Genomic DNA, 11,630 nt, shown 5'->3' with positions numbered 1-11,630 from the left:
CCACGGTACTCAGGGATGGACAGAAAGCAGGGAAAGGGCTTTTGTGGGGGTGAATGGGCTCAAGCTGGGCATGTCATCAGCTGCATCTCCCACTCTCTCCGAGCGCAGATAAGTCTTCCCTCAGCCATGCTGAACCCTTGGACAAAGGACATGCAGAAGATAACTCCGTCAAGTCCAACACCTGTGCAGTGTCCCTGGACAGTGCAGACAGACTCTCTTTCGGTGTCTTGAGGCTTCTCAATTAACTCTAGGTGACTAGAGGTCTAGATTTTTGTGTGTGTGTGTGTATGTGAGTCATCTACGCCAGATATTTAGTCTATCTTGAATGTCCTTTACTCGACTCCTCCAGCATGTGAGACAAGACCTGTGCCCACGCTGACATGTTTTGCTCCAGAAATGCTTGGGCCTCTCATCCTGTCACGGAAAAGCTGCCTTCAGCAGGGAATGTGCCTGGCATAAAGCAGGAAATGAGAAGACAGCAATTCAGGAAGCCAAAACACAGCCCATAGCATTAGCTGGGATGTTTTGCATTCAAGATGAGCTTGTCAGAAAATAATCACCTCCACAAGGAATGCCTCTGGCAGCCTGGGGCAGTAAAGGGCCATGATAAAAGCCAGCCCAGCTCCTTGCTCTCTCATCCACTTCTCTTGCCTCCTTCTCCTTGGGAGTCAGGTGAGTCTGAAGCCCCGTCTCCTTCTGTGCTGTCTCTAAAAGGAGGTCTCACTTCAGTGGACCTCTCAGCTGATTCCAGATTTGTTCTATGCCAGATCTTGGGGCTGCTTGTCATGGGAGAGGGAAGTGGGGAGAAGGTTAGACATGGAAGGAAGCTGGGACTGTACTGAGGTGGCTTCTGGACTCAGGGGCTAGGCAGTAGCTGCATAGGAGCTAGTAGACCTTTTGGGGCCCTGGTATGACAAGGCCAAGAAGCCCTCATACGTCTCTGCACAGCCTCCACCTCCCAGCCTGCACGTTCTTTGGTTCCCTCATGGTGTGGTGACAGGCTGCTCCTCATGCATGTCCATTTTTTCCTTCCTCCCTGCCCTCTCTCCCAGGTGCACCTCAGGCCCCAAGACATGTCCTGCTACGACCAGTGCCAGCCCTGCCAGCCCTGCCAGCCCTGCGGCCCAACCCCGCTGGCCAACAGCTGCAATGAGCCCTGTGTCAGGCAGTGCCAGAACTCCACCGTCGTCATCCAGCCCTCTCCCGTGGTGGTGACCCTGCCTGGTCCCATCCTCAGCTCCTTCCCGCAGAACACCGTTGTGGGATCCTCCACCTCCGCTGCTGTTGGCAGCATCCTCAGCTGTGATGGAGTGCCCATCACCTCTGGCTGCTGTGACCTCTCCTGCATCACTAGCCGCTACTGTGGCAGGAGGTGCCCCCCCTGCTAAAGATGCTGGCAACGGCCTCAGATAAGGACCCCCAGGAACTCAGAAAATGCTGCTTGACACAGGATCAAACTCTGTGCCATTGTTTTAGGAGCAGCTGACCCTCTCTGGCTTGTCCTGCAAGGGCAGACTGGAAGGGGCCAGCCTGGGCCTTCTGAAAACATGGCCAATGTCTAACGTTCCTGTCTTCCAATCACCCTTTTTCTCTCTTTTCTTTGTATTCTTGTGCTCCCCTCAGAGCTTGCTGTGAGGACCCCAGAAACCAGCCTGGAGTCACCTGCTAGCCTGTCTCCTCCTGTGAGGCAGGTCAACAGGAAAAGGGGAACAGAGTCTTGGCTGCTCCTCCTCCTGCTGCACTGGGGACCTTCACTTTTGGTGACTTCATTTCCCTCTTTCGACTCATTAAAAAATTGCTGCAACCCTGCCTGTGTCCTTTAGGTGGTCTTTCCATCTGCACACTGACTGCTGAGGGAGAAAGACCTTGCTTTGGAGGGGCATTAGTTGGGGGCACAGGAGGACCCTTCATCACTCCTAGAGGCATTGGAGGGTGGGACAAACTGCAGTGAGTCCTCTTTCAGGGACTGCCTCTTGAAGCTGAGGAAGACATCCCCAGTTACTCTACCGCCCATGGCCATCAGTCCTTGCCTTGCTGCGTCTCTGCTCAGAAATAGCCCCCTGGCCCTGGAGCACATCATATGAACAGGAATCCTGACAACTGCTGTCTTCCAGAGAGGAACTGTGAGCATGTGGGAGGCCCCAGGGAGGTCAGCAGTCCCACAAGCCCTTGGGGAAGAGTGGTGCTCTTGCTTTGGCTGGAGCTGTGAATATGATGTGAGAATACGTGACACTACGTTGCCAAAGGATGGCTGGATTTGAGAATGGGTAAATAGCCTTGGGCATGGCCGACAGTCCCTACTCCACCTGCCCCTCCCCTCCATCACCCTATTTCGGGGCCATGGTCTGCATGCCTGGGCATAGGCAGCAGGGACCCTTTCCCCATGCAGCCCTATCACCCTTCAGCACAGCATCTGTACCCGCTCCAGATGATTTGCAGGCACCAGGTACATTTTTTTCACATAGTCCACCTCTGCTTTACCAAAAGCCAAGCAGAAGAGCAAAACTTAAGTCCTCCACAAATTTGCTAAACGGGTATTTCCAGAACACTTCCTGATACAGCGGTTGCCAGCAACTGTAACACCACAGAATATTCTCAGGCATAACAGACAGCAAGCAGCTGGCATTTGTCAGTCAGCAAGCAGTTGCAAGTGAGCCCACTGCACAGCATCAGAGCAGGTGAAAGGGAGGTAGGATTTTCCCTGAGACACAGCAGCTTGATGAGCCCCAGACCCCAAATGCAGTGGAGAAGCAGGCAGTGTCTCCCCATAACATTAAGGTAAGTGCAACCTCTGGGCAAGGGGAAGGGAAGGAAGAGAAAAGAATATTTCAGTTGCAAGGGACCTACAATGGTCATCTAGCCCAACCGCCTGACCACTTCAGGGCTGACCAAAAGTTAAAGCATGTTATTAAGGGCTTTGTCCAAATGCCTCTTAAACACTGACAGCCATGGGACAATGACCACCTCTCTAGGAAGCCTGTTCTAGCGTTTGACCACTCTCTTGGTAAAGAAGTGCTTCCCAATGTCAAATTTGAACCTCCCATGATGCAGCTTTGAACCATTCCCATGTGTCCGGTCACTGGATACCAGGGAGTAGTGATCGGCACCTCCCACTCCGCTTCCCCTCCTTAGGAAGCTGTAGAGAGCAATGAGGTTGTACCTGCTCATCCAACAGTTGGACAAATTGTCCAGAAGAATGCTGTGAGGGACACTATCAAAAGCCTCACTAAAATCCAGAAAACCTACATCCACCACCTTCCCTTCATCCACTAGGTGGGTGACCTTATCATAGAAGGCTATCAAATTAGTTCAACAGCACTTTCCCTTTCTGAGCTCATGTTGTCTGTGCCTGACGATTGCATTGTTCTTTAAACGCCTTTCCGTAGCACCCAGTATGATCTTCTCCATAATTTTTGCAGGAACTGAGGTGAGACTAACTGGTCTGTAGCTTCCTGGGTCTTCCCTCATGCCCTTCTTGTAAACTGGAATAACGCTGGCTAGCTTCCAGCCAGCAGGGACCTCCCAGACTCCATAGACCCTTGGCAGATAATCGAGAGGGGTCCTGCTGTAACATCCACCAGCTGATGCAGTACTCGGGCATGAACCCCATCTGGCCCCATGGACTTATGAACATTCAGCTGATACAACTGATACTGGGCAGCCCAAGGTCTGCCAGTATTATTAAAGAATGAGGCAAAAAAAGCACTGAATGCCTCCGCTATTTCTCCATCCCTGTTAGTCAGGTGACCATCTTCGTCAAGTATCAGTCCAATGTTTTCTTTAGACCTCCTCTTGCTATTAACACTCTTCAAAAAGCCTTTCTTGTTGTCTGACACAATACTGGCCGATTTCAACTCTAATTGAGCTTTGGCCTTTCCTGTCATCTCCCTGCATATGCAAATGACAGCTCTGTAATCTTCCTGCGAAGCCTGACCTTCCTTCCAGAGACCGTACAATTTCTTTTTCCTCTTGAGTTCCAAGAGGAGTTTCCTGTTCAGCCGCACTGGTCATCTGCCCCACTTGCTGAACTTGAGACACAATGGAATGCCTGCTCCTGTGCTTTTAGAAGGTGGTTCTTCAAAACTGAACACCACTCGTGGATTCCCAAGCCCTCCAAAGCAGATTCCCAGGGACAACCCCAGGATGGAAGCTGGTGACTACTGGCACCAAGCGGAAGGCTCCTGCCCCACCTAAGGGCTTACTACTCCAAAACAGGTTCACTGCCCTCAAAGTTAAAGAGAAACCAGATATGCCTTGAAGCAAAGGATGTGGCCCACCTGACCCTAAACCACGCACGGCCACCAGGAAGAAGCAGTGAGTGATCCTTGTACGTGACTCTCTGCTGCAGGGGACAGAGGCACCGATCTGCCAGCCTGGCCTATCATCTAGAGAGGTTTGCTGCCTGCCAGGGGCCTGGATCCCAGATGTTGTGGAGGGACTGCTAAAGCTCACTTTTCTCTCTGACTACTACCCCCCACAGTTATTCCTTGTGGGCACAAATGATACTGCCAGAGGAAACCTGGACAATACCAAAAGTGATTACAGAGCTCTGCAGGAGGGTAGTCAAGGGCATGGGGCCCCAGGGGCTGTTGTCCTCAGCAGTGGTGGTGAGGGGAAAGGGTGTGAGGAGGAGGACACTGATAATGCAGGTCAACAATTGGCTGTGGAAGTGGAGCTGGTGACAGGGGTTTAGGTCCTACAACCATGGGACCGTTTGCCAATCAGCGTCTGCTCAGGAGAGGTGGGATCCACCTCACCGGGTGGGGCAAAGTTACCTTTGCAGTAGTATGGCTGACCTGGTAAGGAGGGCTTCAAGCTCAGAATGACAGGGGAGGGAGAGAGTAACCTGCAGCCCTGTGAGGGAGTGATGGACACAGTTGATGAGCAAAGGGGCCTGGGGTGATGTGCCAGGAAGGGATCACCAGAACAAGAAAACAGGGCTGAAGTGGGGTCACCTCTAGCAGTTGCGTGTAAGCAGGGAAGTGCCTACAAGGCCCCACTGTGGAGAAGTCCCCAAAACCCTTTCTAGGAAGTCAACAGGCTGGGGTGCCTCAGTCAAGTGCCTGTACACTAATGCACGCAGTATGGGGAATAAAGACGAGGAGTTAGAGATCTGTGTGCAGTTGCAGGGCTACAGTCACGTTGGGGTCACGGAGACAGGGTGGGATGGCTCCCGTGTCCGGAGTGTTGCAATGGAGGGATACAGGCCCTTTTTGAAGGACAGGCTGGGAAGACAAGGAGTGGGACTTCCCCTTCTGTGAGGGAGCAGTTGAATTGCATGGAGCTCTGCCTGGGGATGGGTGATGTGCCAACGGAGAGCCTTTGTGTAAGCATTACAGAGAAGAAAGGTAATGGTGACATTGTAGTGGGTGTCTGCTACAGGCCGCCTGGCCAGGAAGAACCCGTGGATGAGGCCCTCTAGAGGCAGATAGGAGCAGCCTCACATTCACAGGACTTGGTCCTCATGGGGAACATCAACCACCCCAATATCTGCTGGAGGGACAACACTGCAGGATGTAGGCAAGCCAGGAGGTTCCTGGAGTGCACGGATGACAACTTCATCACCCGAATGATAGAGGATCTGACGTGAACAGGTCTTCTGCTGGACCTCATATGCACCAAGCAGGAAGGGCTTGTTGGCGATGTGCAGATCAAAGGCAGCCTGGGCTGCAGTGACCACGAAATGGTGGAGTTCAGGATCCTGAGAAGAGCAAGGAGGCTAACTACAAGCTCACAACCCTGGACTGTAGGAGAGCACACTTTATTCTCTTTAAATGGCTGCTTGGAAGAGTGCCCTGAGATATGGCCCTAGAGGCCAGAGGGGCCCAGGAAAGCTGTTTAATATCCAAGGGCCACCTCCTCCAAGCTCAAGAGCAGTCCATCCCAATGAGCAGAAAGTCAGGCAAGCATGCTAGGAGGCCTGCATGGAGATCCTGGCAAAACCAAAACACAAGAAGGAAGCGTACAAGAGGTGGAAGCACGGACGGGTGAAGTGGAGTACAGAGACACTCTCTAAGCATGCAGGGATGAGGTTAGGAAAGCCAAAGCCCCACTGGAACTGAATCTGGCAATGGATGTCAAAGGCAACAAGAAGGGCTTCTGCAAGGACACAGGTAACAAAAGGAAGGCTGGGGGAAATGTGGTCCCACAGCTGAATGATTGGGCCTTCTCTGCTGCTGCACAGCCTGACAACACAGGACATGGAAAGGGTGAGGCACTGAATGCTGCCTTTGCCTCAGTCTAGAAGAGCAAGATCAATCTTTAGGAAACCCAGGTCCTTGAAACCAGGGAGGAAGTCTAGAACAAGGGAGATGTACTCTTGCAGGGAGAGGATCACGTTGGTAACACTTAAGCAAACTAGATACCTCCCTCAAATTTTTTACGTCTTGTAGGCAATGGTAACTGAGGTGTTTTGCAAGGCAAAAGTCTTCCCCTGATTATCTGTGTGCCATGCCAAGAAGTGATTTTTCTCTTCAGGCATCATGCTGTCCACCCCATAATTTCCCAGCGGTAGAAGAGGGCTGACACAACTTTGGTTTTCAGCAGTGTTGAAAAATGGGGGAAAATAGCCTTTGCAGTCCTCGATATCCAAAGTTTGGGGACGGTTGCTTAGTTTCATGAGTAAAAGATGAGGAGTCTATGAAACCCAGCAGTGCAGTCCACCTGCACTGTACAAGTAATCAATGGAGTGACTGTGTTGGTTAGGGAGGGAAAGAGAAAGACACGGCATGTCCTCAGAGAAAGAAGCCTTTGGGTGACCATGCAAGGACTGCAGGGCCCCTTCCTGTCAACGTGTCCACAGGCAACCCCACCAGTTTGCCCCAGGTCAACACCCCTTGCCTGTACTGCACCCATCCGGCACTTGAGCTGAGGCTTCTGTGGGTACTGACGCATTCCTGCCCCTGAAATCCTATGGCCTCTCAATCCCAGCACTCAGAAGAAGCCTCCATGAAGGAATGGGTATGGCATAAGCCAGGAAATGAAAAGGTGGCATCAGGAAAACAACCACTCAGCACATGTCATTAGCTGGGATGTTTTCCGTTCATCATGAGCACCTTAGAAAATTACCACTTCCATAGAAGCTACCTCTGGGCCTGGGGCGGGTCGGGACCATCATAAAAGCCAGCCCAACTCCTCACTGCCTCATTCACTTCTCTCACCTCCTCCTTGGGAACCAGGTGAGTATGAAGCCCTTTCCCCATGCCCTTTTTCTGCTTTTGTGTGTTCCTCCATCCTATGCTGGGTCGTGGTAGTGCTTGAGAGGGGGAAGAAGGGTGAAAACCTGACTCAGAGAGTGTCCGGAACTTGGCTGAGGGGGCTTTCTTTAAAGAGGTAATCAGCAGCCTCGTTGAGCCTGGCAACACTTTGCAGTAGTGTGTCAGGATGAGGCCAAGAAACCCTTTTGCTTTTCTGCCCAGGTTCTACCTCCTGGCTCAGCAGCTGCCTTTCTAACACTCATGGCCAGGTTACAGACTTGTGGTGGGCTGCTCCTCACATGTCCCTGTGCTGTGATTCCTCCCAACCCTCTCTCCCAGGTGCACCTCCAGCCTCAAGACATGTCCTGCTACGACCAGTGCCTGCCATGCCTGCCATGCCGGCCCTGTGGCCCGACCCCACTGGCCAACAGCTGCAATGAGCCCTGTGTCAGGCAGTGCCAGAACTCCACTGTCGTCATTGAACCCCCTCCCGTGGTGGTGGCCCTGCCTGGCCCCATCCTCAGCTCCTTTCCACAGAACACCATTGTAGGATCCTCCACCTCCGCTGCTGTTGGCAGCATCCTCAGCTGTGACGGAGTGCCCATCACCTCTGGCTGCTGTGACCTCTCTGGCATTTCCAGCCGCTACTGCGGCAGAAGGTGTCCCCCCTGCTAAAGCCACTGGTGGCAGCCCAGACAAGGATCCCCAGGAATCTAGAAGCTAATACTGGACTGAGGACAGAGCTGCTGGCCATTGATTTCAGAGAAGCTGAGCATTCAGTGCTGCCCTTTCAAAGGAGGGCTGCTGAGGCTCTCTGAAAACATGGCCAAAGTCTAACTACCTTGCCTTCCACTTTATCCCATCTCTTTCTTGCCCTAAGAACCCCAGAGCCAACCTGAGGCATCTGCTGGCCCCCTCCCTCCATGGGGCAGGCAGCTGGATGCCCAGTGGGATCTGCACCATGGGTGATGGGCAGACTTTCTGCAGCTGCTGGTGCTCTCCCTGCACTGGCCGCCTCCTCTACAGGTGAACTCGTTTCCCACCTCAGAGTCATTAAAGTTTTCTGCATCACAGCTTCTGCCTCCACATAATCCTTTCCTTGGTGGACATTGTCTCATATTGTCAACAAAGAAAGGCATTGCCATGGGTGGTGGGGCGTAAGGTGGGGGTGCAGGTGAACCTTTCATCATTCCCAGAGGAAGGGGAGGATGGGACACAGAGCAGTGGGTCCCTTCCAGTTACTGTCCCTTGGAGCTGAGGAAGACATACTCAGCTCCTCCAAAGCCAGTGGGCATCAGGTTCTCTATTCTGGCATATCTGCTCAGATACAGCCCCTGGGCCTCAGAGCATGTCCTGCAGAAGGGAAGCGTGACCACTGCTGTCCCCTAGAGAGGAGCCAAGTGATGTTGGAGGCCCTGAGAGGTCAGCAGCTCACAAGCTTGTGCTGAAGGGACTTCCTCGTGCTTTGGACAGCCCTGTTCTGGGAAAAGAGGCTCCATCAGAAGTTGGATGGAATGGTGTTGCGTGGGAAGGAGCTGAGCATGGGGCCAGGAAGGGTCACCACCATGGGAGGGAGCTCGATGCCAACAGTGGAATTATGGCATTGCCTGGCACAGGGCTCATTGCAGCTGTTGGCCAGCGGGGTCAGGCCACAGGGCTGGCATGGCAGGCATGGCAGGCACTGGTCGTAGCAGGACATGTCTTGAGGCTGGAGGTGCACCTGGGAGAGAGGGTTGGGAGGAATCAGAGCACAGGGACATGTGAGGAGCAGCCAGCCATGAGTCTGTCACCTGGCCACGAGTGTTTCAAAGGCACCTGCTGAGCCAGGAGGTAGAAACTGGGCAGAGGCAAAAGGGTTTCTTGGCCTTGTCCTGACACAGTACTCCACAGGATGCCCAGGTGGGAGTGATGTGAGGAAAAGCCTTCAAAACAGCCCCAGACCTTCTCCCCCTCATCCTCCTACTCATCCCCAGAATGAGGGGGCATGGCCTGCACCCAACGGCAAGGGTAGCAAGGGCAGGTCACCTGTACAACCTCCACCCCCCAAAACAGTTCCCTGCACAGCCCAGCAGTTACACGGCTGTGCAGGGCTAAGGCGACTCACAGGCTGATGTTGAATTCAGCCTGGCCAGGCCACGCACCAAGGCCCTCACACATTCCCAGTTCCCATCAGACAGGACACCCAAAGGACAGCAGCCAGTGCCGATGCCCCAACGGCTGCTCTGTGGTGCCTGGCCTTCCCCCAGGCATGAAGCAGCTTTCCCCAAGGCCAGCTCTTCTCCTGGCAGGGCCTGTTGCCCACCTCTGCCTCGTGGTCTGCTCCCCCATTAAGATCTTGGATAGACTTGTACAGCCTGGTCCCACTGCAGAGGAAATGAGGCAGGGTCGAGAAAAGTCCATGAGGTAGGACATGAGGAGGGCTCCAAGGACCAGCAGAGTGCACTGAGGAGGACAGGTCCTCCAGATCTCAGCACATGGCCATGCACCCACTGGAGGGGTCACAGAGTAGTTCTGAGTATTTTCCAAAATTGCTGTCATCATGTGATTCCAGGAAGGAGTATTGCCAGATGGCATGTTAGTTATGTTTCTCATCTTACTTTGAACTGTGACCTCTGAGGGACGCATCCTGGAGCAGGTACTCGAAGAGACAGGCCTGCAGGAAACCCTGAAGAAGCAATGTGCAGCAGGAAAAACCAGAAAGCAAAGAGCAGCAGCAAGGAACCATTGCACAAATGGCACCAACCTACTGCATTGCCTATTGCCACACCAGAGCCATTGGGCAGAATAACCACAAAACCCAGGGAAGAGCTGAGGGCCTCTTCCCCAAGATCAGCCTTGCACAGAGATGCCCTCCCTACCCTGGGCTGTTGCACAGCCCAGGAAGGTCCCTGCACCAGGCTGTCTGGCACAGCACAGAGGTACAAGGCACTGTCAGAGACCTCGACTTCCTCCAGTGCAGGAAGCTGTGATTCCCTGTGGTGTTCAGCAATGTGGTGAGACGGCCACTCCGCTCAGATGCTGCGTGATATGATACCAGCTGTGGGGCCTGTCTTTACTTCTGCTGATACTACAAGACGGCATGAAACCTGGAGGTCTGGTATGTGCAGGTTGTTTGGAAGGTGTCTTTCTCCTCTACCGTGACTTGGCCTTCTTGCTGGGTGATGGTGGTCTGCCCCATGGTGCCTGGAAGAAAGCAAAAGTCAGCGACTGAGCAGGGAAAGGCTCTGAGATGCAAAACAAGAGGGGATGAAAAGTGTTGGAGGAGAAGGCTCCCTGTACCTTGCTCTGCCACAAGAGCCCCATGAATAGGCCTGCCCCTGGTGACCAATCTCTCTGACACGTCCTGCTGCGCATCATCTTGGGAGTCTCTCCTTCCTTGATACCTGTGTCTTCTCTCTCTCCATCCTCAAGCCCTTAGCTGGGTTGGCCTCTCCTGGCTCCTGCATGCTTTCTAGCCCCAAGCTCCTGTCAGCACATCCCAAGGCTGCAGCTCTCACAAATACAATGGTCAAGAGCAGGTCTCATGAGATCAGGCTTGTCAGAGCTGTGCCTATCGAGTCTTGAAAATTTCCAAGGCCAGCGCCTGCACAACATATGGGGACAGTGCATTCCAGTACTTGTGAAGTTTCAGGGTCAAAAAAAAGTGAAAAGTAAAAAGAGATTCTTATACCTAAATAGAATTTCCCAGGTTCCAAATTGTCTATGTTGGTTTCATCCTACTACGGTGCACTTTGTGAAGAGCCTGTATCCATCTTTTCCACATCCTTGGAGCACGCAGTTGTAGACACCCGTAATGTCTCCCTTGAGCTTTTTTTTCCTAAGGGCATGTTTCCTCAGGCTCTGAGTGTGTCATGTCCTCAAGCCCCCTGAATGCCTTGGGGGTGTCCGCTAGACTCACTCCCACATGTCAGTACCTTTCCTACATACCAAGGAGCCCCAAACTGAACACAGGACCCCAGGCATGCTCTCAGGAGTGCCAAAGAGAGGAGAAGGAGCACTTCCCTGGGCATGCTGGCTATACTTTTTCTAAGACATCTCAGAGGGCAGTAGGTCTGCTTTGCCACAAGGCCACGCTGCTGACTCACCTTCAGCCATTGGTCACCAGGCATCGCCTGCCTTCCCAGGTGCCTACAGCATGGTCCAAGCTACATCAAGAAGCTGAAAGGTGCCTGTCTTCAGAGGAACCATTTGCTCTTGACTCAGACCTTTGGAGAAAAATCCTCTTTTGTTGTGCCCTACCTGGATGGACACTTCTGCTGGGAACTGCAGCACAAACTCCTTCTGCACGTGCTCTGTAAAGCCAGAAAGGTATTTCAGTTTTGCCTGCCTCCATATCCATCTATCACATCATCAGCTTTCTCACTGGGCTCATTCTCCATCTCACTTGCTATCAGCTACCAAAGGCTGATCCATTTATCTGCACAGTCTGCTATT

General features: G+C 52.9%; 1 protein-coding gene and 1 pseudogene across 1 annotated transcript; both read left to right on the top strand.

Annotated features, from left to right (window-relative positions):
* The first annotated feature begins 536 nt into the window (after positions 1 to 536).
* On the top strand, positions 537 to 1,388 carry LOC132319564 (feather keratin Cos1-1/Cos1-3/Cos2-1-like; annotated as a pseudogene).
* Positions 1,389 to 6,948: 5,560 nt separating this feature from the next.
* On the top strand, positions 6,949 to 7,871 carry LOC132319405 (feather keratin Cos2-3-like). Its single transcript, XM_059830210.1, has 3 exons — positions 6,949 to 6,960; positions 7,080 to 7,178; positions 7,536 to 7,871. Exons 1-3 carry the CDS (start codon positions 6,949 to 6,951, stop codon positions 7,869 to 7,871), a joined length of 447 nt encoding a protein of 148 aa, XP_059686193.1.
* The last annotated feature ends 3,759 nt before the right edge of the window (positions 7,872 to 11,630 follow it).

Source organism: Gavia stellata, chromosome 28 (assembly GCF_030936135.1).
Source record: "Gavia stellata isolate bGavSte3 chromosome 28, bGavSte3.hap2, whole genome shotgun sequence".
In the NCBI taxonomy this organism is placed as follows: Eukaryota; Metazoa; Chordata; class Aves; order Gaviiformes; family Gaviidae; genus Gavia; species Gavia stellata.
The sequence above is the reverse complement of the archived record's forward strand: the minus strand, read 5'-3'. Positions and strand labels throughout refer to the sequence as shown.

Coding starts and splice junctions, on each gene's coding strand:
- LOC132319405 (XM_059830210.1), top strand. Junction 7,179..7,535: donor ACCTCCTCCTTGGGAACCAG/GTGAGTATGAAG, acceptor CCTCTCTCCCAG/GTGCACCTCCAGCCTCAAGA.